We start from the raw sequence: 27136 nt of genomic DNA on the forward strand, positions 1-27136 counted from the left end.
ATCCCATGCCACAGAGGGAACTGAGGGTTGAGGTGAAATACTGTGATCAAGTAGAGTTAACCAAGTCTGCCTCGCTATAACATCTCATTCTGCCTTGATACGCTGTAGAGTACTAAGCTTGACTCTGCTTCCTGGGAAAATGCAGAGAAGCAAGAAAGCTCCAAAAAGACCACCCCAAAGGTTGGTTTGTGTATATTCTCACTTTTGTTGTGTTCTAAAGCACACTCTTAAATACGTATTGTAAAATTCCAAGCATTGAAATTGGTAATATACCCTTGTAAATCACTGATGCAGCAGGACATTTTCTGCAGATTTGTGCAAAGGCAAAGGAAATGTAAAAATGCACACACAGATACACCTCCTCCCTTGTATGTGTGATTTGGAGGTCACTTACAATGAAAGGCAGAAAGGTCAAAAACAGAAAGACAAACTGTGGCAGCGCATGGATGGAAATGACTCTAGTAGAGCAAATTACAATCCATTTTTCAACTCGGCTGAGTTTTAACACAGTACAAAAACATATGGTGGTTCCTGCAAGAACCGAGTCCTGGTTTCAGTACAGATTCATGAACATAGATGACATTTTAAACTGAATTAATCACTAAGCTAATTGGTTGAGCTCAGAGGAGCCTACTGATTTGCAGTGGCTTTCTGAGATATTGAAACAGGGATCTTACCTAGCATTGCTATTTGAGAAGTACAGGGGATGCCAAGGACTGACCCTGAAAACATTCTACAGACAACATATGTGCTCTCATTCTGAACTACAACACTTCCCACAGCTTAACAGTAATCTACAATAACTTAACACTGACTTAGCACAGACGCTTAGTACAGACTCTTCTTATGACATAGTGCAGACAAGCACTTAGCCTCCTTATGGGTGTGGAATACAGATGTGTTACTTTAACTTTTTGGTTTTCTGCAACACATGTTTTACATGCTGCAGTTTACTATGCATAGCAGGGCTATTAGCAAAACAAATCTACTGATATTAAAGCATTTGTACAGATGTCAAGAGAGGATTTACAGAAACACTAGAGATAGCTAATTACCTTACAAGAAGCACAAAGAATTCACAAGCATTAAATATCTGTATTTCCTAAAAATGTCACTGCAAGTATATGGTTCAGTTCCAGCTCATCATGCTTCCACTGATGATTAATGGAAGCTGAAGGCAGAAAAGACCATGTTCATCATGAAGGTTCAGAATTTGAGATGCAGGAAAGTTTTCAAGTTGCTCAACTGAAATTTCTTTTAATTATCACATCTGGAATGATTACATTTTCTCTTCCTGTCCTCCCCAATACTGACTCTGAAAAAAATAAAGCTTTAAGGAAATCTCCTTGTACTACAAATAAGTGAGAGAGTAAATGCACTGATAAACATTTATAACAATCCTAGCAAAAAGCATCGAACAAAGCTAATGAGTTCTCTTTTTTTCCTACTAAAATGAATGTGAGACTTGCTATTGATTTCAGAAGGAGGAGAGCTGCAGCCCTGGTTTTCAACAAAGCATCTCTTTGATAGAGAAATAAATGTAGTGACAAACAGGGTCAATATCCGAGGAACAAAGACACATTCTAAATCAAAAGAGTTATGAACATGCAGAACACGACAGAAGAAAACTACTAGAAAGCACTATAAGTCATGCAATAGGAATTACCGTGACAGTTAGGGTGGTAATCCTCTGTTGGCAAAATATATTAACAGAAGACAATGTTACCAGATGTTCAGTTTGAAATAATATACTTTGCTTATTTAGTAATGGATTTTACAGAATTTAAGGGCAGCCGGAGAGAGGCATTTCACTGTCTCAAAGAAATAAAAGATTGTCTAAGCAGCAATCTTGCAGCTTTGGAAAAAGTTAGATCTGTTCATCGGCCCAAAGTCCCAAAGGCACTTAAATTTTTTAAAGGGATATATTTGCACTGTAAATAAGTAGTTCCATATCCACAAACTAATTAAACCAGATAAGGTTAGAAGCCAATACGCTGTTAAAAGTATGAGTAGCCAACCCTAAATACTTTCTGGAATGGGCTGCGCAAGTTTTACCATTGCTAGAAAACAGACATTTCTTTAAACTTGATATTCTAGAACATTCTTCACATTTCTAAGGATTTCCTTCTCATGGTATCAGTACATCACCATGCACTTAAATATTACAGTCCTTATTGATCTCAGTAATACATCAGCAGTTTAAGACTCACCGTCCTCATCAAGTACAAGGCCTGCTCAAACATAATGTTCAACACATGATAAGCGAGTGGATGAAAGCATATTACAGAGTGGTATCCAAAGTCTATGCCTGCCCCTCCAAAATAGGGGCAAGCTGTGGTGTATATACCATAGGTCTAGGAGAAATAGCAAGGTCCTCAAATTTGAGTTACAGTGTCTACTGCTATTGCCTCTGTCTAATGTTCAGATTTATCACTTTCCCTTCTTCCTCTTCCCACAGAACAGCTCTCCCACAGTTTAGGACAGCATTTGGACACTCTGTGAAACATTTGTGGAGACGGATAAGGAAAGTCACCTTCTGCCAGTATGATAATTGATATCTGCCAGACTTTCTGCCGGAAGTAAAGATTAACCATGGCCAAAATCCGGTTGCTTAGTGTAGTAAATTGCACTAAAGAAGCCCCATTGTACCAATAGGGATTTAGTGAATCAATTCAGTAAGTTCCATTGATTCAAATTAGCCTAACAGCAACTTATTTTATCATAACAAGTCAGTTAGAGTATGCTCATTTGAATCAATGGGATTTATGCAGGAGTCGACTCGCCAATTCCCCTTATATTCAGTGGGCTTACTCTAGTGTAATTTACTATGCTAAGCAAGAGGATTTTGTCCCATGGTCGAGAAGCAATGTGTTGCTTCTGGATTGTTTTTGTTTATTGCTGCAAGAAGGGAAGAATAATTAAAACAATATGCAGATTATGTACAAATGTATTACACATTTACAGAAATTACTTACATTTCTGTAAGACTTTCTGTAAGGTGAGTCTATTTCCACCTATTTCATTTGAAGTCAGGTTAAAGAATGAAGTGAACTAAATTTCCATTTTCCTTAATTCAATGAAAAATAACTGCACTGACTGAAGGCTTAGAATGGATAACAATCTTTACATAGCAGAACAAAAGAAACAGAAGAATTGGTAGTAAATGGATTAAATGTACATTTTGTAGAACTTAAACAAATCTTTGCTTTTTCCTGAGCATTAAACATTTGTCCACATAAAAAATGTTGCAGTGTTTCTGGATGACACTCAAGAGTTGCTTTTGGAAATGTGCAAAAGGAAAGGGATTTCAGAGCAGGATTTAAAAGTGTCCCTCTACATGCTTTTGTCAAAAACTGACATACACGAGAGATATTAAAAAATGTTTGCTCCATTTATGGAAATGGAGCATATGGTCTCATTTATTTTCGTTCCATTCTGCTGAGAGTTTTGCACTCACTGTTGTCACCAATGTGTTCAGCATTTTGTAATATTACAATAAATATCACAATGATTGCAATACAATGTTATTATAAAGAGATAAATATTACAATATTGTCACAACAATGTAAATACTGCATTGCTTTATAATGGCATCAGATATTTACCCCACATAACTTTACGGTACGTAGGTTTCATGCAGCAAACCCCTCATTATTATCATGGACTCTAATTCAGCAAAAATGAAAGCAAGAGACTGTTGTACATAGAGAAGCTTTTGCTTATTATGCTGAAAAACAGTCACATGGCTCATGTTTTGATAGCATGAAAATAAGATTGCAAATCTGAGCTGAAAGTGATGCTGGGGAAAGACCCGGTACTTGGCAAAACTAACTAATGCTGTAATCCTATACCTATTTACATGGGAGTAAGCCCCACTGGACTCAGCAGGATTTACTGTTGACTGATAGATATGTGGTTGCATTATAAGTACGTGGCCTTTCACACATATAATCTCTCTTGCAACGCACAAATAAAGTAGAGATGGACAACTTGTAGCCCTCTAGATGTTGCTGCACTTCAGCTTCCATCAGCCTTTGCCAGTGGTGAGGAATGTTAGGAACTGCAATCCAACAGAACCTGAAAGACCTCAAATTGCCTATGCTGGTCTTAAGGATCTTGTTGGCCTGGAACCACAGTCTCTATTTTTGTTTGTTTGTTTTTATTTTTGAGAAAAAGAGGCAATCTCTGCACTAAGGAGCCATACGAGTACTGCTCTTTTGGGCTTTTGTATCCTTTTTTAGCATTACATATTTGTGTGCTTCTGAGCAAAGATGTCTTACTCTCAAATAACCTGTGTAGCACAGTAGAAGGAATGACTCAGTGGAACTGCAAATCATCCAACAAAACTCTATCTCATTCTGTGGTTTAATGTCCCAAGGCTTCAAGCATATATCTAGGAGAACAGGCTTCTTGTGAGAAACAATGCCAATTTCTGTTTGAAACCACATTCCACATCTTGAGAGGATCCAAACAACTGCCAAACACTGATTTTTCCCCTAACTTAGGTGTGAATTGATGTATCTCAGAACTTCTTTTACACAGTAAAACAGGAGATCATTGGCAATTGTTACTGTACAGCTGAAATACACCAATATTGTTGTTTGCTTTCTTTTTACTTACTGAAAAGACCAAGCAGCTTCTATAAGTACTTTTAGACCCATAGTCTGAGTAGAGATGCCCTAATCCTCCAGATTTTACTGAAACCACAAGCCACTTCTACTTTAAATATCTTCCAGCTTTTAGACTTAGTTGATTCATGGAAAGGGCAGAGTGGACACTTTAGGCAAGCCATAGGTATGAAGCAGCTGTTCAAGAGAGTATAGAGATTTCATTCACACCATGTAATCCACAGATTCTAATAGGTTTGACTGAAATCACTTTTTCCTCAATTCAGGTTATTGTATTCATGTGGAAATACCATGGTTCCCCACAGCTGAGAAGTAACTAGGTTTAAGTAGCATAGTGAACTATAGGTAATTACTTTTGGTACAACAAGTAGTTACAAAGATACATTAAAAGTAACATATCAAATAGCTACTAAATCGTTTTTTACAAGTGACAACTAATGTTTTCTTCTTGCCCTTAAAATATTTTTAAAGACATTTAAGGCATTTTAGAGGCATTCTGACAGGCATTTTTCAAGTTTTACATCACCTTCTAATAAATCTTAAGTTCCAAGGGAAGTAATTTTTGGTTTTGTCTTTTTGTAAATATTTGAAAGGTGCAACATAAGAATTGGCCCTTGGAAAGAACAAGAGAATATTCCCATGTATTTTTATGGCCTAATGGTAATGACAATGAACATGTTAATGTTCAACACAACAAACTTGTAGAACCAGAGCAATAATAACAATCACCTGTCTGCCAAGAAGTAATAAGTAATGCTACAGTATTTTTTAAATACAAGTTTTGCTTCTTTCATATTTTATTTATTTATTTATTTATTTATTTATTTATTTATTTATTTATTTATTTATTTATTTATTTATTTATTGGATTTTTACCCCACCCCTCTAGACCATGTCTACTTGGGGCTCATATGCCTCACTACTTGTAAGTAAATATATAAAAGTGACCAGGCTAATGTATCTATATGCAAGTAAATTCATTTATGAGCAATTGCGCCATTGTGTATCTGCCCTTTACTGGCTAAAACCCAGTACAGCGGTGCCTCGCATTACGATGTTAATTCGTTCCAGCGAAATCGCTGTAGAATGAAAACATCGTAAAGCGATTTTAGAAAGCCCATAGAAACGCATGAAAACCCGATTAATGCGTTCCTATGGGTTTGAAACTCACTGTCCAGCGAAGATCCTCCATAGCACAGCCATTTTCGCTGCCCATGCAGCGAGGAATCCATCCCAGAAAACAGTGGGTGGCCATTTTTTTACCCAGCAGCCATTTTGAAACCGCCAATCAGCTGTGCGAAAATCGTCGTTTTTGCGATAATCGCTTAGTGAAGTAGGGAACCGATCATCGCAAAGCGAAAAAACCCCATAGGAAACATCGTTTTGCATAAGTTCCATTGGTTGGGTCTACTCGAGTTTTTAGCCACTGTATCTCTTATCCTGCAATACTCCTATCTTGATCTTTGCTTTGGGGAATTGTATACCACAATAAAAAAAGAAAGGCAAAATATTACAAAGGATGTTATAAAAATACATTTATTTTCTAATTTGGCTCTTGGTTAATTCTCATTTTAAAAACATTCAGTCTCTTCATTGAGCTATACAGCTCCAGTGTTCAAGTAGTCAGTTTCTAAAGTTCAGGTAAGGCTTATTCCTTGGGGCCTACTCCCCAAAGTCTTCTCCAGATCTGCTGAGAAATGTATCTAGACTTTATGCATTCACTGCATATACTCTGTTCTTGATTTATGCTGACACCATACAAAAAAGCATGCTTACTCACTCAATTCCATCATTAAAGGCATATCAATATTATAGCTACTGTGTATATCTGCTGATCACATACCTGTAAAGCTTCGTGGATATTGCCATTGTAGTCTATAATTTCTGTGGCTCCTTGATCACCTTTTTGTCCAGGTGGTCCCTGTAATATATTCACCCCACCCAAAGCCCCACAATTTTAGTGAATGAAAAATAAACTTTTAAAAATATAATAACTGGAACTAAAGAGCTGGAAGGAACACTATAGATTATGGAGTCTAACCCGTCAAGGAGACACAATGGGGAAATTAATTCCCAACCCTTGGCTCTTCAACCAGATACCTAAACCACTGAGTTGTCCAAGCACTTCTAATGACAAACTGTTCAAACCAATCTGAGGAATGTAATGCATCTGAGTTGCTAGTACAGCATGGTTCAATTCAGGTTATGATTCTGTTTCCTTATAGAACCAATAGCTAGAGTTTGAATTTGTATATGATAGCTACAGTATCTGCTTTGGTCTCCCTAAGTGGCCTTAGGCAGCCCAAGCAGATGTAGTCCCTTCATCTGTGAAGATAATGTAATTTAGTTGTACATTATAAAAATACTTAGACAAGATAGTGCCTATGAACCATTCTGAATTTGGAAGTATAGCTTTGGAGCTCCAAGGGCCAAGTTCAGTGCTTTGGGGGGGGGGGGAGTCTCAGAAGTTGTGTGCATGCATATTAAAAACCTCTTTGGTCAAGCATATATGTATATACTGTATGTATTGACCAAATAGGTTTTTAACATGGAGATCCAGCACACAAAAAATGCAAAGGTGAGAGTCAGATTGTTTTGGAGTCACTAAATAGATGCTAATGGTAAAGATTCCCTGTGCCCCTGATGGGATTTTCATTTGTGGTACCTTGGCTTCACCCTCCTATCTCTCTCAGCATCCTTGTGGCATTGCTTCCTGGCACTGTATAATCACAGGGTGGGGAGGGATCCTCTCTGTATGCATGTATGAGGTACAGTGTGAGATATGAGAGTGTCGGCATGTAACAGAATGAATGAAAGGCTGCATATAAATATGTGTATTATGTGTGAGAATATGTGCATTGCATATGAGTAAGAATCAGTATGTGTGTTTGTATGTATATCTGGTATGTGGGGAAATGGACATGTAAGGAGTTAACATGTTAAGATGAGAGACAGTGTATGGGTGGTCCCACCAGCGTTTTGGTGTGTGGCAAAATCTACCTCTGGTAGTGTACTCCTGGAAGGTTTCTTGGAAGAAGACAGGGCCTATACAGATAATGGAGCCAAATTAACATAACTGTGCCCATGCATTTAGCAAGGAACGGCTGAAATCCTGTTGCAAAATTTACACCTGTGGAAGGGTGATGGCCTCAAATTTTTGGTAATTAAAAACTTCCCACTTCTGTTCCATGGCTTCCAATTCCCATGTAATATCTTTCATTGCACGAAAACAGAGGGAACCAAGGGATTATTAAAAATCCCCCCTGCTACTGACATCATCTCTCTGCCGCAGTAGTTTATGCAACAGGATTTCAAGACAATTTGTGTAATGTTGTAATGTAAGCAAAAAGAAGGGCATCCAGTCTGGGCTTGGAAATGCTCAACAGGGCTCTTGTTCACTTAAGACTGATACCCAGAAAGACATACAATAACCCCAACTCACTTACCCGTGGGCCTGTTGCACCCAAGCCACCTTTGTCTCCAGATTCACCCTAGTAAAAAGCAACATTTGTCAGTAACTATGTCAAACTTCCACATTAAATGTTATTTAAAGGGGGAGGGGAGAGAGAGAGAAAAGAAAAACAGAACCTTCAGACCTCTACATAAATATGGGCAGGTATATGACGGGGCCTTAGGTACTGTATATTGCAAAGTGGATGCATACACTGAGGCTTCCTTATCTCAATGGGGTCTGTTTCAGTTTCACCCACAACATTTCACTGCTTTGTAGTATAACTCCCAGAATCCATTTGCCATTTTGGTTTGAGGATTCTGGCAACTGTAGTCCAAAAAAAGTAATACTTGTAAGCTCTGCATGTGAGCAGATCGTGGTACTTTATCAACAAGGTTGTTTCATTGTGGTTAGCATGGAGACAATATATATATATTGATTAAGTTATCAACAGAATGTCTGTATGAGCAGAAGAGTCCAGAAAACAAGCAGACTCCAGAGAGCTTTACAGAATCCTGAACTATGTGAGTCTATACGGGTAATCTGCCCGGCCTCATGACTCAGCCAAGCTGTTTCCAATGTCACTGATCGTAAATAATAAAGCACAACATGAAGATTTAGCAACCACTGCACAGGGAATGTCACATCAGTTTCATATACCACATTTCAAGTTAATTGTTTTAGAAACAATTAACTTGAAATGTGTATATTCCAACATTTAAGATTTTTAAGACATTTAAGCTTGCAACATGTATGCCTATTTCATAAAAGAATGCATTGCATATAAGGAAGATGGAAGAAGATTAAGGCAGAGTATGTGAAAGTCAGCCATGAACAATAGATGGGAAACAAGGTAACCAAAAATTTCTTTCTCTGACAGTTGGAAAGAAAACATTGGGATTTGCTTGGTAGAAATATTCTCCACAGGCAATGCATGTAATTGGAGAGCAGGAAAGAGGAAGGATACACACAAGAGAAAATGTGGGGGAGGAGAGCAGTCTCAAGATATTTTGCTGTCAGAGGCAAAGGACAAGAGGTTTTTCTCCCATTTTACATACCAAATGGTATCTAAATCTTAATTTCAGTATTGGTGATGGGCCAGTCCTCTTCACAAGGCTAGCTTAACAGATACCGAGCAAGTTGTATGGGACACAGAGTTCAGTCTTGTAAGCAGAGCTGGGAAACATTTTTAAAATATAATTATTATATATTAATCCCACGACCAACATGGTGAATCCCCCAGTCAGTAATGTTTTTTATAGTCCATAAACCAGGTGCTTCCCATCTCTATTTCCAAGCAGAAGTAACAGCTTGCTGATCATAGCTAATGCTACCTCCTTCTGCACCACCCAGGACTGGGCACCCCAAGGTCTGGCCCCATCTAATCAAAGGGCCGGCCCCAGGGAAGCCGGAAAGAGTTGGATGAAAGACAGAAAGAACTGAAAGAGTGGCAGGAAGAAACAGCCAGATGAGAGGAAAGCAGAAAAGATGGATGAGAAGCCAGCCAAAGTAGGAGACAGAAGAGCAAACAAGATATTCCCTAGATATTAGTGTGCAGATAGAGATTGAATTTTCCTTCCATTTATCACGGGTGGAGGAGGGGCGCTCTTACGAGGAATGAAGTATACTTGTGACAGTGAGTTATTTTTATTTAAGGGTCAAAGTACAAGCTATATTACATGTGTAGTGTGCAGCAAAATATTCCCTATTGACTATCTGCGTAGATGGAATTTTAAACTGCCCCCACATTTTTTGAACTTATCCCTCCAGCTTCCTGAGAGTTAAACAAGAAAAGAACACCTGTTGGAGCTACAAAATGGTTTTAGGAAAGGGAAATCACGGATATCTACATTAAAAAAAGAAAGTTCAGAATTTGCTAGGGAGTATGCTTGTTAAACATACCACTGAAATCACTGGTATGGGGCCACACACATCCACTCCTTGCCTTTAGAGGGCTGTCCCCAATAAAATTACAAAACAATGTGTGTTGGGGGGCCCTGGCTGAAGGGGGACCCTTAAACATTGCACACTTAATGAGAAAAAAGATTTCAATTTTTTTAAAAAAAATTGGGGGGAAGGCTGGGGGACCTAAGGGGTGTCAAACCCCTCTGAGGTTCACCTCCACCCCAAGAGATCACTCTACAGAGTTACTTGTAGGATACCATATGTCCTCAGAAATGTATTGTGACATGTTTCAAGTCACCTTGGGGCAACAAAAATTGCTTCTGTACACTAAACTGTGAGATTCGGAGTTCTACAGATCAACTAACACATGCATGACAGTATCATCTGCTCAAATACACTGTGACATAACTTTCAGTCACTGCAGCTTGAAGTATTCTTCCAAAGAGATTTTTGGATGTCAGGATGTGCAATTTCACTGGTTCTGTCCCGGCAAAACATGGCGCTGGCAGACTGCTGATCAGGCTGGTGGCATTTATAACAGGAAGTCCCTCAGGGTCCCAGCTTGTGCTCATTGTTTTCTAACATCTACATGAAAACACTGAGGAAGATCATCTGGGAATTTCAGATATGATATCATGATAGATAATAGACAAGGGCATTTCTCTTTTTCAGGTGAGGCAATAGAAGCAATGAACTGCTGTCTGGAATTAGAGTAAGGGCTGGATAAGAGTGCATAAAATGAAACTGAATCTAGCATAATGAAGAAACTATGGGTATGTAGTTTGTTAAGTGAGATGTTATTCAGTCTGTATCAAGTAAGCAGAATGTCTGGTTCCCAATGTGTTTGTACAGCTAGATGCTGTTTTGCCACTACAGTCTCAAGCAAGTTCTCTAACCATCTAGGGTCATTCATGGGTTGTTGTATGAGCCAGGGACCATGGAACAAATCAGCAGTGAGTTCCATAAAACGATCCAGGAGGCACAACTGAAGAGTGAGTGAGTAAAAACCCAAGGCAATCCAGGAGGCAGAACCAAAGCACAAGGATAAACAAACATGCTAGAGGTCAATTAGATTCAGAGTTCCTTCAAGCAAGAATCAGCAGGAAAAGAAAGCAATTCATACAGTATGCCCTGAAGAAGCTAGTGGCCAACAAAGAGTTCATGCAGAAAAGTCATCACTGAGAAGCTGTAGTAATAAAATTGCTGTGCAGGGCAGTGACCAGTGTAGGGCAGAATGCTTTTTATTAATGCAATGAAGTGAAGTGAATCAGGATAGGAAAAACCTGGTCATACTTTGGGAACATAAAGAGTTTTGTGGTGCAGTGGTTAAACTGCTGTACTGCAGCCAAAGCTGTGCTCACGACCTGCGGTTCAATCCCAGGTAGCCGGCTCAAGGTCGACTCAGCCTTCTGTCCTTCCGAGGTTGGTAAAATGAGTACTCAGCTCACTGGGGTGGGGGGGCAGGGAATGTGTAGTCTACATAATTAAATTATAATCTATGCTCAGAGTGCTTTAAGTGCTATGGGACGGTATATACGTTGCACACTTTGCTTTTTTCTTTAACAACTATTACTATTATAATGTGCTGCTCATGAATTTAAAGCTGAAGATATCTCAGAAGCATCGGAGAGCAATCTAGCCATGGTGTTTCAATTACAACTGTCATCACATTACGTCAGTGCTTTAAAAACTGCTCTACCATTTGGGCTATTTCCAAGGATACCTACCTTTGAAGACTACAGGGCTTGGTCCTCAGGCCCCTAATGGAGCATTTTAATATTTATTATCAGTTTTATTTAAATGCCACCTTTCTCCCGATAAGGGAATTCAAGGCAGCTCCCAATATTAAAAGGAATAGGGTTAAATACATAATGAATCAGAGATGAAAAACAAACTATATGCTTATTAAAATACAACTGAACAATTAAAAATAAATGAACATTAAAAGCTACCTGACTCTAAGAAGACTTTCAGGGATTCAGAGTATTCCCTACATCAACTGCCTGTGCCTTGAAATGATCAGGGAGAGTGACTGGTATCTTAGCACAGATGCTCATCTGGCACCTACTCTGTTATCTTTTTATGTACTTTTGTACTAATTCTAATGGCCGGAATCCAACTGAATACAGTGGGGTCTCGACTTACGAACTTAATCTGTATTGGAAGGCAGTTCTCAGGTCGAAAAGTTCTTAAGTCGAATCTGCATTTCCCATAGGAATGCATTGAAAACCATTTAATCCGTATCTGCTCTTTTCATCCATAGAAACTAATGGGAAGCTGCTATTCCGCCTTCTGCCACTAGAGGGGGATAATGTTTTTCTTTTTTCCTTTTGACCTAAGATGACTTAGCTTTAAAAAAAGGGAAAAAAAGAGTTCGTAACTCGAATCTAAGTTCGTAAGTCGAGTCCATATATTCCTATGAGAGCGGTTCGTAAGTCGAAACGTCCGTATGTCGAGCCATTCGTAAGTCGAGACCCCACTGTATTCATGCCAGTATTAATGCAATAGTGTAATAGTGGCAAATAGCTGCTAATTAATGAATCCCTGATTGAATTCCTAGTCATATGCCAGTTGCATGCATCTGTGCAACTAGATATTTAACTGGGAATCACACTTACATTGGTTTGAATATTTAATTGGATTCTGGCCATTTTAATTTTATTTTAATATATTCTAATATAAATCACTTGAGTAACTGTTTCTTTAAAGAGCAACACACACAAATATAAAATAAACAGATGAAAACCCATCACCACATCACATTAAACTAATAAAACTAAAATTTGCTTACTACTGACCTTCGACCCTTTCGGGCCTCTAGCTCCCGCTTCGCCTGACTTCCCCTGCATGATAGAACACATACAAGATGGAAAGTAGAAATGAGGACAGAAAAAGTAAAGAGTGGAGTCAAAGAAATTAGTATCATCTACCAGCAACTACAGATATAATGGAAAAACTTTATATTAAAATGATTACTACTGGAACTCAACACAAGAGAGAATTAGGGAGGTATAGGAACACCACATGATTTAGTATTAATAGATACAAACTGCAATGACTTAGTTACTACAACAGCTTGAAAGGAAAAGTCACATTTCTGAAACATTTTAGTAAGTATTACTTAGGAAGAATAAAGGCTGCTCCTGTGAATGTTAATCATGGGCAGGATGAAATTCTTTATACTCTTTCCTGAATATTGTGAGTACCTCCCTCCTTCCCAGACATTGACTGATCAGATCTGGTATTACCATTTGTTGCTGTTTTAAAAAAATCAATCTGATCTTGGTGCACACGTGAAACAGGAATTCATCTCTGGCTACCATCTCAAACTGCAACTAAAGATGCTGTCTGGTAGAACATGTGAATGAATTAATAAATGTAGAGGATCAGAAGAACTGGACAGACTCATTAACAGAACTGTGCAGAACTATAAAAAGCAAAGGATTGCATAAATCCAGTTAACTTGGATTAAAATGTAATCTAACAACTTAATGTCATTGTTTAGAGCTGCTGCATCCAAAGTTAAAAGGGCATTGATGATATCTAACCTACAATCACAGAAAGACAAGGAGGAGGAGGAGGAGGAGGAGGAGGAGGAGGAGAAAAATGAAGAGATAATGATTGCAAACTACTTCTCAGTTCTAATTATGTTGCTGTATAGCAGGAGGAGTCCATATATACTGTAATGAGGCCACATTTTTTAGCCCTTTCTCCTTTGAAAATTCAAACAACCAACCACACGATTACTGTGCAATCCACATTCAAAGGTATACTGGCTGTAGTGGGTCTGGAATAGGCAGAAGTCTCTTGTGCCAACACAACTGCCCTTGTGCCAGCACGACTCTCTTGTGTTGGTTGATCTCAGAATTATTTGCACAGTTGGATCTGCCAGTCCAGATCCAGTTGTGCTGGCTGAGATCAGGTGGCTGAAGATCCCGAAAAAGAGAGGCGGAGAAAGCAATGGCTTGAGCTGTGCAAGATCTAAACTCCTCTCAGCCCAAACTCACAGCTACTGTATCTGCAAAGTTAGACCCAAGGCGGGACAGTCCTAGGAAATGTCTAACATCCCTAGGTAGAAGTTTGGATTCAGCCCCAGCCCCAGATGATCTAGCATTGGCCAAGCCAGCTTTCAGCCACCTTGACTAGTTAGAATTGTACCCTTAATTCAATGGAAGAACAATGATGTTCAATTCTTGCTAGTACAGAATATCTGGCATCTGGCATACTACTACAAATGTATCTGCAGAAACTCTAAACATATACCAGATAATGAACCCAATGGCTGAAACCCTGTGGCTTTGTTATGCCAAAGGCATGAGGACCCACATTGCTGCCTTTGGGGGAGTCTCCATCATCTGCCGTCCCTCAGGCACTGAGTGAGAGACCGTGTGGCTGTGCTGCTGCAGGTTGTCAGCCTTCCTGGGATTTGGCTTGGACTCCCTCGGCTTTGCAGGACTGGGCCCTCGTTGCTTCTGGCTGCCCCTCCCCCTCCTCAACATCAGCCACCAGGATGGGGGGGGGGAAGAAGGGGCTTTAGAAGGGGTTTTTATTGTGATTAGGAATGGATCTGAGGGAACAGGAAGGGGGGAGGGCGTTGGAGGGGGCAGCCATTGAGGTGGTCCTGGGTAGGGGAAGCAATGGCAGTGGGGGTAGAACATCCCCACGTAGGAGAAGAGAGGTTAGATATCTTACAACTATCCCCTCTTCTAGTCCTACCACCGCCAACCAGATGGTATCAGGTGACTATGTCAGCAAACCCTCGAGCCACACGGTGCTGTTGATGAAAGCCAGGTCAGTAGAAAATAAGACTGCCCTCATCCATGATGTAATTCTGGATGGGGGTGCTGACCTGGCATGCATTACTGAAACCTGGGTGGGAAAGAAGGGTGGTGTTCCCCTCTCCCAGCTGTGTCTGCCTGGGTACTCGGTCCAGCACCAGTGTCGCTCAGAGGGTCGGGGAGGGGGAGTTGCTATAGTCTATAAGAGTTCTATCTCCTTGACCAGGCTTCCTATCCCTTTGAGAAGAGGTCTTGAGGGCCTATATTGTGTGTTGGGCTTGCGAGACAGATTAGGGATTCTGTTGGTGTACCGCCCATCCTGCTGCGTACCAACAGTTTCACTGCCTGAGCTGATGGAGGTAATCTTGGACGTGGTGTTGAGGACTCCCAGGCTGTTGGTGCTGGGGGACCTCAACATTCATGCCGAGGCTGCCTTGAATGGGGTGGCTCAGGACTCTATGGTCACCATGACAACCATGGGGCTGTCTCAATGTGTCATTGGCCCGACGCATGAGAAGGGCCATACCTTGGACCTGGTTTTCTCAACGGGACTGGAAGATGGTGGTTTGGATGTGGAGGGGCTGGTTGTGACCCCATTGTCATGGTCAGACCACTTCCTGGTCAAGTTTAGTCTATTAGCTTCTTCTCCCCTCTGCACGGGTGGGGGATCTATTAAGATGATCCGCCCTTGGAGACTAATGGATCCAGATGGATTCCTGAATGCTCTGGGGGATTATCCATCTGATATGGTCGGCGCTCCTGTCGAAGCTCAGGTCACCCTATGGAATAGGGAGATGACCTGGGCGGTTGACACGACTGCACCTAAGCACCATCTCCCTGCACGCAGAGCCCAGACAGCTCCTTGGTATACATCTGAACTGCGGTCAGTGAAGTGAGGCGGGAGACAGTTGGAGTGCAAGTGGAGGAAATTCCGCTGGGAGTCTGATCGAACATGACTTAGAGCCCATTATTGGGCCTATTTTTGGCAATATGGCTGAAGAAACGGCAATATTTCTCCAGCCATATTGCTTCCTCAGAATGTTGTCCAGCTGAGCTGTTTCGGGTGGTCCGGGATCTTCTTCAATGGGGAAATCCCGTTCATCAGCTTGCTGTTTGCCATTCATTTTGAGGAAAAATCACTCAGATTTGCAGTGGGTTGGACTCCACCATTACTGCAGAATCAGAGGATGTGTCCAGTGTGCCAGGTCAAATATTAATGGATGAGGTTCAGTTGTTGAGACCTGAGGATGTGGACATGGTGCTTGGATCTGTCTGTTCTACCACCACTCCACTTGACCCTTGCCCATCCTGGCTAATTGGAAGATCTGCCACGGGGGTTCGCACCTGGGTCCAGGAGGCCATGAATGCCTCTTTGAGAAAGGGAGTGGTCCCTACCACATTAAAAATCAGAAAATCAGAAGTCAATCTAAAGATTATATTCCCCCCCCACCTTTTTCCTGAAACTGTAATAGCCAGCTCACTATTCTATACAGGCATGCTTGCAAATGTGCCCTGGATTTCCACAGGTCAATTACAAATAAGAAACTCTGTGAATAACTGCAGATTTAATTCTAGATTCCTCAGCGTACAGACTTAATTTATAACTGGACTGTGCCTCATAGTAGCTACCATAAATCTAAATCACTTATATACCCCACATCACACAGAAATTCATTTTTAGCCATTTGCTTTAATCTCCATGAGCAAAGGGTTTCTTTTGAAAAATAATAACACAAATGCATGGTAAATATATTGAAAGTTAAACCAAACTGACCTTTGGCCCTGGAGCGCCAGGCTCACCTCGTTCACCTTTCCCAGGAGGTCCAGCTTCTCCTTTTTCACCCTGTCAAAAAGGACAACATGCAGAAACATTACCCAATACCAGCAATCTCTGGTACACTACTGAGCTGTTTTAGAAAAACTGAAGTATATCAACATAAAAACATATATCAAACTGAAAAATACTCAGCATAGTGACTAACTTTCTCTGGACAAATAAATTTTGCTTGAGAAGTGGATGCTTTTGCTACTTCATCTGAATTTTCAGTGCTAAACAACCACAACATTCTATAGATTGACATAAGTACGAAATGCAGAAAAATAGAGAAAGAGATAAAGCTGTCAATTTTTTAAAGTGTCATCACCTTGGTTTTGCCATATTTCTCCCAACATTTTTTAAAAAAATCAGTAGGGGTCCTATGTTTTTGATTATTTCTACTGTTTTCAAGTTAAGCAACTAGGGAGCTACGCAAAATTTGATACATTTGAAACTCATCAGTGGCTTGACTTTCATATTTTTGCTGTTTTGAAGGAAAAGTCTGGGCAAGTACTTCAGTTAAAAAATACGATGCATACTCCTCATGTACCTTGTTTTTAAACTTTAAGTAGTGGTTGTTTACTTCCACCACTAAAATATTGTGACTGATGTTAGAAATATATAGCCCAACATAGTCTAGAAGACCACTACACTATGGGAACCTTTCGTAACATCCATGTTATTTTAAAAAGCCCTGCACATCTGGGAAATTGCAAAGTCCTATTGATCAGAGCTGCATCTCTGAGTTATTTCTTTATAACACGACATATTCTTTTTTCATAATTTAGAATTTCATAGTTAGTTCCTCAGGAATGGAACCAGACTTCTCATAGACTTTAAACTGCTGTGCATGTACCGTATGCTTCTGGTGAAGAGTCAAATAACTTCTTTCTCATCATCAGGCATACAATGAAGCATTATTTGGAACTGTACTGTCCAAAGGTTTGCTAGGCAGACTTAAAAGCTATGGTGAGCAACCTAGACTAAGTGTCTAAATTAACTCTATTTTATTTTTATTTAATTTATTTAAATACACAGGAAAAACTACAGAAGTAATTAATTCTAAATTTCTGTACTTCTGATGTATCTTGGCATTTTAAAACCATTTTGGCACTACTAATTCTCTCATTTTGGGCGAGATCCCCTCTCCCATACCACTTGTTTTTGACTTTAACTGTTGAGTGGGTGAATATGTTTGAGCATAAACTATGGATTAGGTTTCAAATTAACCTACAGTTCATAGAATTAGGAAAAAATGTTAAGCATACCTTTGTCCCTGGCAATCCTGGTAACCCAGGTTCTCCCTGTGGACCTATGAAGCCTGGTTCACCCTTAAAAAATGAGCACATGAGATCTTTGTTAATTTAACTACAAACAATTACAACAGAAATAAGTTTACTTCTAATTATATTTTCCTTAGCATCCTGGGTTTTCCAGCTGGAATCCAATAGTTATAGAAAGCTATAGTTAATCAAGTTTGATTTCCATCAACATAGAGTTTTCAAAGAAAAGCTTCATTGAGATTAAGAAAAGCAAATGAACTGGAAGCTCTTACATTTTGTTTGCAATGCAATTAATGTATTTCATGCTTCCTGGATTATGTTACAGTTTATGAAAAAAAGATCAACCGCAGCAAGCGTAATACCATGATAGATTTGGTGGAAGACGTAAATTAAATTATTCTGGCTGCACTTCTTTCATACATGATGGCATACTAACATTTCTGCTGTGTTTGACTGCAAAACCAATTTAATTCCGGGATTAAAAATTGATGCAACATTATTATATTCATGTAGCCAAATCTGGAGTACAAACATAACACATTTCTCTCCAATTACTTTCGGCAAAATATTTATCAGTTTGATAGGGCTGGGATGTGGATGGAGGAAATCTAATCAGTTTCACTGACTGAAGGACACTGCTTATTTTTAAAATTATTTTGGCACAGAGAATTAATAAAGGAGAACATTCAGAGCAACTGTGTTTCCAACAAAACACACTACCTTTCGTTTACTTACAGAAGTTCCTACACATGGTCATTCAGAAGTTAAGCCCCACTGAGTTTAATAAAACTTAAGAGCCTGGAATGAATTTGTTAAAAACATCTTTGTTACTCATAATTTATTTTACCAACTTGAAAGTCAATAATTCAATCACTTTAATGTCCATGAAGCTGGCAATGTGAGGAAAAAATAACATTTTATGTCACTTCCATTTATTACTTCTGGAGGAACAGCTCTGCTGTTTTATACCCTTAATTTAAATACACAACCTTAATCTCTCTGCTAGTATGCTGTTAGATATAAAGTATCTCACACAGGAAAACAATGATGACATTTGTAAAAAAAACTTTCCTTCAAAATAATGAAAAGTAATAACGTCACCGTTCAATAAATGTAGGCAACTGCTGACATTACTATGAAAAGAAATGAGGGTCAGTAACACAACTTTAATTATACTGTGAAAAGTACGGGAGGTGTCAGCTTGCATTTGTGCTGCCTTACAAATAAACTACATGGGTGTGAAAAACATTTACAATTTATGAAGTCAAAGACATTTCCTAATACCTGAACACAGAAAGTTGTATTTGTTAAATTAACATAGCACGTAGGCCCAGTACTTGGGAAGAAATAGACAATGGATAAAGTACAAAATAAAGTCAGCAATGAACAGAGTTAGTACTAAATGGAGAGAAACAAGTATTTTATTATTGCTGTCATGAAAGAGTTTATGATAAAGACAACATAGGTATTTCAAAAATATAAAGAAAGTTAATATGATTCAAATGGTCTTCAAATGCATACTGTAAGTCTAGACCCATGTATAAGAGAAAACAGCAATCGTGTTTTCATTTGTGAAGGAGAAATCTTGCAGGACGAAAGCAAATAATGAAACATACTACCAAAAGTATGATCAGCGATTTATGCAAAACCTCCAATTTTCTTCAGAAGCCAAGAATTCAAGCCATCACAGAACCAATTAGACTGTTTTGCAATGTGACTTAATTTTGATTTCAACAGACAGAAACCAAAATATCTCAAACAAAGGACAAAACTTAACTTTGTTAAATGTACTGTAAAGTTTTGGCTGCTTTTACATTTTATGCAACACCAAGTGTTTCTGTTTGTTTGTTTGTTTTGCATCTTCCATATTCCTTTGCAATGAATATACCACATAGTATCAAAAATTAAAAGAGCAGAAAGAAATTGTACTGGGTTACATAAGACAAAACCAAATAATTATTTACAATGCTATGCTGAATACACCAATGTATTCCAGCACTGCCTGGGGATTGTACTGCAATGGAAGCAGGAAAATGGGTTGAGGCTGAACCTGGACAAGACGGAGGTTCTGAGGGTGGGTGCCCACATTGTTGGCGGTTTGGGTGATTCTCGTTTGGGGGGTGACCCTTGCCGCAAAGAGTGGTGTCCGCACCTTGGGGATCCATCTGGACATGGTGCTCACCATGGAAACTCAGGTGCGTCGGTGGTCCATACCGCCTTTTTCCATCTTTGGCGGATAGTCCCGCTGCGACCCTCTCTCGACATGGGGGCGCTCACTACCTTGGTACATGCGCTTGTAATCTCAAGATTAGAACACTGTAATGCGCTCTACGTGAGGCTAACTTTGAGGTTGATGCGGAAACTCCAAGTGGTGCAGAATGCAGCAGCCAGACTCCTTAGTACAGCGAGAAAATACCATCATATTTCTCCTATTCTGGCTGCATTGCACTGGCTGCCCATTCGGTTCCGCATTGACTTCAAAGTCCTGATGCTTACGTATAAAGCCCTAAACGGTTTAGGGCCTCGATACCTGGCGGAACACTTACTCCCACCTAGTTCTACCCGTGTCACTCGTGCGAGTCAGGAGGTGAGACTGAGGAGCTGGACGCCGAGGGAGGCCCAGAAGGAAAAAAAAAACAAAAACAAGAAACCAGGCCTTCTTGGCGCTAGCGCCTCGCCTCTGGAACAATCTGCCTCTGGAGATTCGTGCGGCCCCTTCGCTGGGTATTTTTAAAAATCAATTAAAAACATGGATGTTTAGGCAGTCCCTCCCTCCAGTTAATATCTGATTCTTTCTTTTCTCTTGTTTACTTTTTTTTTCTCCCTCTTGAAGCATTGGTCATTTAATGTAATAATTTCTTTTGTTATATTTACTTATTATTTACTTGTTATTTTATGTTTCTGTAAGCTGCCTAGAGTGGTCGCAAAACCAGATAGGTGGGATATAAACAAACAAACAAACAAACAAACAAACAAACAAACAAACAAACAAACAAACAAACAAATAAATAAATAAATAAATGATGTCTGATTTTTCAAGTTAAGCAATTTTGGGTCTGGTTAGTACTTAGATGAGAGACCACCAGAAAATACTGGTGATCTCCAGGCAACTCTGAGAAAGACCGAACAGGTGCCAATCAAAAGTTGATAGTATTTGACAGAAAATTCTCTCTCTACAATACCCATATTGCCAGTGGAAAAAAGGATGCCAAATTACACAGCAAAGGGCAACCTGAATGTTGACAGCATTCATATCAGCATCAAAATAGCTTACAGCAGTGGTTCCCAACCTTAGGTTATCCAGATGTTCTTGGACTTCAGTTCCCAGAAGCTTTCACCACTAACTGTGCTGACCAGGGTTTCTGGGAGTTGCAGTCCAAGAATACCTGGCTTACTGTATCTGAGGTTGGGATCCACTGATCCACAGGATACCCTTTTGTGCTCACTACAATTCACAAAAAGACACCAAGCTGGGGAAAATCCCAGAACCTGACTCCTTTTTCCATCATTTGACCACTTCTCTCTTGAACACAAAAGCAATTGTCAGGGCTGGTTTTCCCCATATCCAAACTCTCCGCCTAATTTGGCACAGAGCAAAAGCAGATTATCTGTTACAATTGCACCAATCTAATTACAAAGTTTACTTTTTTTGTTTGGGGCTGTTCTCATTTTTACAATTGCTTTGCAGAATTTCTTTGCTTTGCTGCACAATATCATAAGTCAAAACTCAAATCACAGACCTTCATTTTAATTATATGCATTTTTTTTCAATCCATAGTTCTGTATTCCAACTCACTGGCATTAATTTTAAGGGTTTTTTTGCATGTGAAATAATATTTAACATATTTAACATATAAAAGGCAGGTTGCTTACTTCTCCTCTTGTCTTCCTGGAAACCTTACCCATCCTTTAACATCACTGATCCAATAACGCAATCAAATTGTTCCAGTCAGTCTTTCTCTACCCACTGTACCATACAAAATGGCTCTAATGCCTTCTTAAATAGAAAAGAAGAATACTTCTAGCCGCACACTTTGATCGAGAAATAATTTCTATGAGCAGGTCTTCTGAACGGTTTATTTCTGCAGAAATAATCTCCAAAGGCTCCTAGGGAAGCGTTGTATAAGCTGACTGTCAAGTAGAGTTCTGGCACTTAGTAACACTTGCTTTAGCAATTGTGTATGCAAGAGCAGTGGTAGTAGGGCAGGGCAGAATCAGGCCTTTAAACTTGATCAAATGGTTTAAACAAAACCTAGGCTGGCTAATGTTCTTTGACATTAAATCACATAATCTTCTTTTACTAATTTTCAGATTTAAGTGGAGCTGCCAACTTTGAAATGAACCCCAAACAAACTACTTGGGCATGCTCTGCTTAGATTCCAGCATGCTATGAAGGAGCTACAAATGAAGACAGATGCAAAAGGAAGCTATGGAAGCTGCTACTGCCAAGTCATCATATTGATCATACACATCAACCCCATTTTTATTAAGGGTTATACTGCAGCTTTATGATAGAGTGCATGTTCCACATACAGAAAAATCCTAGGTTTAATCAAGGCAAGGCTGCAAAAGGCCTCTCTTTCAAACTCAGGAGAACTGCCAGTCAAGAGGCAAGACTGAGCTGGATCAGGGTTTCTCCAACTTTACAACCCTAAGGAGTACCCGAGAAGGCTGAACACTACTGAGGCCCACCTGAAACAAAACAGAAAACTGCAGGAGGACAAAACGTTGGGCGACAAAGGTGGATTTTGTAATAGTCTAGGACAATTACTAACAATTTGGGAGTGGGTGATTCGTCTTCTGAAATTGCTAGTTATTTGCACCAAGTTTAGCTAGTTCAGCATTCCTCATACTAAATTAGAGCCAAACACTACGGCTCGTTCTGTCCAACGTGACATATCTGGAGAGTTTAAGTAGAACACTTTAATTTATATCACCCTCTTGCCCCCCCAAGTCCCACTACAGTGAAAAAGGCAGCGTGGAAATTTAAAAAAACAAACAGCAAATGCAAACCTTTTATCATGTCCTATAAAAAGTCTGATGAACGAGAAGTCTTCGAACACAGAGCCTATCTCCCAATAAGCTCCTAGGGTGTTTATTTTACTCATCTCCCTTATTCCTTTTACATTCATCTTTTTCTCCTCTTTCCCTCTTCCTCTCTCCCCCTAAATTATTAGTAGCAGCAGAAGTGTTATTATTAATAAAATATTAACCCTTAATCTCTTCTTCTAATTTCCCTCTGGTCTTTTTCATGAGAGCTATGTTACCATCACATAGCTCCACATTCTCTCATAACCATTGTATAGACACATTCCTGTCTCACAGAAGCCATCCACTTCCAGTGCCTCTGCTCAGTGCTATTTGTACTTCCGAATGGTGGGGTTGTCAGGGGAATGAATCAACAGAAGTCTCCTAGACTGGAGCAAAACGGGCAAACAGGAAGCCTCTCCTTTTGTTTGCTCTGTTGATCCATTTCACCTCCCATCTTCCCTGCATTTTTTCTCTTTTTCACTGTCCATATTCATTCATTTCTTTTTCCTCTTCAACTTTACATTCTGCAGTCTTGCTCTCTCGCCAACTCCCTCTTCCACATGTGCCTATGTACCATGTGTGCGTGGAGAGCTGGTGCTCTGTCAACCCAGAAGGCCAAGACGCAGTTTGCAGTGCCACGTAGGAGCAAGGAACCAGTGGGGAGACCAGAAAGTAGCCAGGGTCGCCCAGTATGTTTCATGGCTAAATGGAGATTGAACCCATAAGGGCTGGTCCAAAACTTTAACTTATATACCACAATGGCTCACACATTCCTTAGAATGTGCTACAAAATTCAAATATTCACAGGTGAGAAAAAGAGGCTAGAATACCAGTTTCATATATAAAAGTCTGACAAATTTCCAAAATATTTTTTAAATCATTGCTCCTCAATGTTTAGTAAGCTGGCAATGTTAGATACAGCTTTCTACTTCTCCTGATGCATATAATCAGATTCTCTTCTGTATTTCCATATGTTGTGGTAATACTGCAAATAATACAATATTTCTTTCAATACTGGTCGACATACAGAACTCCTTGAATGTTTGTGCAGGACTAATATGAATGGCTCTGTTGTCTTTTCCAATAAGGTAGTACCCCAAATAATCAGGTTGTTAAAATATGAGATAGAGTACATGAACACCAAGGTATAATAAACCACATTAAACTTTTCCTTACTGTCTACCATGTTATTAAAGCTGTAACTGCCCTTGTCAATTAAATCATTTCTAAAGAACTTCATCATAATCAGAACGTACTTACTAATCTGCAGACTGCTACTTGGTTTTCTTTTCTTTCCTGATTTGCTAATAAAAAGGTATGCATACTTTGAATTCAGTTCTTTTTACATAGCATACTCTATAAATGCCATGCTATTTGAGTTTTGTATTGTCATCAACTACTCCACTGAAAGAGCAGAAAGCAAATGGGATTCTATCCAGATTAGTGTAGTTAATGGTGTGTGAAACAAAGTAAACAAGTCATTATATTTCAGGAAGGCAAATGATGCCTCTGCAATGCAGAGGCAAAAGAAGAGCTAAAAAAGGGACCCATTTTATTTTGATCTAGGTCCTCATGGTCACAGAAGCTATATGGGGGTTTACTCTTACACAGTCAAGCCTACAAGCAATTACATTTTGATGTTTTGTTGAAGTCTGGGTACATGATGTATGTGCACTGGGAGTGTTAGGAAAAACCCACTGCTTCCCAAGCCCTGCAATGCATCTTGCTGATGATTTACTGAAAACTGTTTTCAGGTAGCCCGCTAGTACACTCTTAACTATGTTTTCTCCTCTTCTGTGACAGTTGAGTCAGTCATGAATTACTGTATATTGGATGGCCAAAATCCTGTTGCTTAGAGTAGTAAGTTGCAACTACAATAGGCCCAGTGAATTTATAAAACTTACGAAGGATCCCAAATGAGTCAATGGGCCTACTTTAGTTTCTCTGCTAAGCAACAGGATTTCAGCCAATGTCTGGCCCCACAATCTTTCTGTGTCTTTGGAAAGGAAGTTAATTTAAACATTTCTATTTATATACTTTCAATACAATAAATGTTACTCACTGTTGGGCAGCGCACCCTTGCCCCCCTTTTTTATGAGAGAAAGGGCTATACCAGGAACAATATTATTTGTGTAATTAAGCAATCATATAATTTAAAGCAAAAGATCATGGGAAGCCTAAGACAAATAACGACGAAGGATTTTTGTGTTGGAGGGGTGTTTGTGCTGGGGGACAACTTCTACTGATTCCAACATAGAATGCCCTAAATCAAGATAATGATGGACTCAAAGGTTCAAAGCTCTCTTTTCCCTGTTTGAAATTCCTTTCTGTCCTTTGCTTAAACGTTGGAGTTAAGTCCAATTGTTACTTTAACAAGAGTTGAGCAGAATCAACAGAGCTTATATAACAGAAAAGATAACTAAGGGTTGATATGATAGCACTTTTCAAATACATGAAAGGCTGTCACACAGAGGAAGGGCAGGATCTGTTCTCAATCATTCCAGAGTACAGGACACAGGGCAATGGGCTCAAGTTACAGGAAGCCAGATTTTGGTTGAATATCAAGAAAAACTTCCTAACTGTTAGAGCAGTATGGCAATGGAACCAATTACCTCACAAGGTCGTGCGTGCTCCAACACTGGAGCCATTCAAGAGAAAATTAGACAACCACCTGGTAGATATCCTTTGATTTGTATTCCTCTATTGAGCAGGGAGTGGACGTGATGGCATTATAGGCCCTTGCAACTTCATAATTCTATGATTCTAAATGTTAACTTAAGAGTCCCATTCATTCAATGGGTCAACCCTGAGTAATTATTTGATTTAACCCCTATAGTGTAAAGTATAAATTTTCTGTGATTTTTCTACTATTGCTGCGAAACACCAGATTTTGGATTAAAAGATGCACCATTCTTAACTTTATCCAAAATATTATCCAGAAAAAGAAAATGATTTAAGCAAACTGGAAAAAAATTCCCTCTAAAGAATGAGATTTCCAAAACTGTTACTAGCATTTTGGCTAGGCAAATATTTCATGTCATGTTCTAATTTATTTGTACTTTTATGCAATTTTTTGTTTCTTTTGAGAAGAAAATGCACCTAATAAGACAATGCAGAAATCAGCTTCTGGTGGAAATTAGCACTGTATCCCACAAGAAACTGGAAACATCCACAGGACCTGCTTATGAAGGAGTGACGAAGTCCCAGTATGTTTTATTATACCTCAAAAACTGTCTAATGTACTTTGGCAAAATCAATCTATGGCCTTCTTCAGGGCAATCATTTACCAATGCATAATGAAGATCCTTTTTGGACCAGTTCCCAGATTCAGTCAACTACTTTTTTTTTTTAAAAGGACACAATCATAAGAACTACCACTACTGCTATTTTCATCCACTTAAAAACATTTCCAAACTAAGGTGCACCATTCCTCATTTAAAAATATCCTCTCTCTCTCTGTCCATTCATTTGCCAGAAATTTGCTTTAAAAAGTCTTTGCCTGTCAGCAAAGTGGAAGGACAGGAGAGAAGGGGCCAGGCTGGCTTACCCTGGAAGGGAATTTCATGACCTGAGAGCAGGTACCAAAAAGGTTTTCTCTTGTGTCCTCCTCAGAGATGCCTGTGAGGGCAGTAGGACCAAGAAAAGAACCTCCTCTGAAGATCCTAACATGTGGGAAATTCATATGGTGAGACACAGCCCATTAGATTTGTATTTCTAGGTGTCATTTTAATCAGATATCTGTTTTTATAGACAGACAACAGACATTCCCCATTCAGCCAACCCAAAAAAGTGTTAAATCATGTGAAGAGTGTGTGTATGGGTTTTCTGTCTCTTTTTACATTTACTTTCCTCACTCGTCTTTCCTTCCTATAAATCTGGTGCTACTGGATAGGCTGGTAGCCTTCCTCTCTTCCTGACTTTAAAAGGTTTAGAACTGAACACAGGTCTTCATCCTACCTGGTATGTGCTTTGGCTTGATATATACTATGAAGGGACAGACTTCACATCTTGAATTTCCAGGTTAGGGAGAAAATCATGTTCCTTTTCAAAAAGGAATTTGTTTGCATATATTGTATGTACATATAAGTACCTGTGGTACTGGACTGTAGACTACAGATTTACAGATGCTGTAAAGACCATAGCCAAAAACATTTTGCTTTGTGTTTTATTGCAATGCCCAAATGAGACTTGTTAAAAGGCATCTTGATATTTCATGCTGACGAGGCAGTATTCTATATTTGAAC

General features: G+C 39.4%; 1 protein-coding gene across 1 annotated transcript in view; it reads right to left on the reverse strand.

The window, feature by feature from the left end:
- Nucleotides 1–27136, reverse strand: part of COL25A1 (collagen type XXV alpha 1 chain) — a 385643-nt gene that overhangs the window by 48861 nt on the left and 309646 nt on the right. The window contains exons 19-24 of the mRNA XM_073001823.2: nt 17847–17909; nt 16537–16605; nt 12783–12827; nt 8075–8119; nt 6472–6549; nt 1667–1690 (exon numbers count right to left, since the gene is read on the reverse strand). Coding sequence (XP_072857924.2) covers nt 1667–1690; nt 6472–6549; nt 8075–8119; nt 12783–12827; nt 16537–16605; nt 17847–17909 — 324 coding nt within the window. The remainder of the gene's footprint in view (nt 1–1666; nt 1691–6471; nt 6550–8074; nt 8120–12782; nt 12828–16536; nt 16606–17846; nt 17910–27136) is intronic.

This window comes from Pogona vitticeps, chromosome 5 (assembly GCF_051106095.1).
Source record: "Pogona vitticeps strain Pit_001003342236 chromosome 5, PviZW2.1, whole genome shotgun sequence".
NCBI lineage: Eukaryota > Metazoa > Chordata > Lepidosauria > Squamata > Agamidae > Pogona > Pogona vitticeps.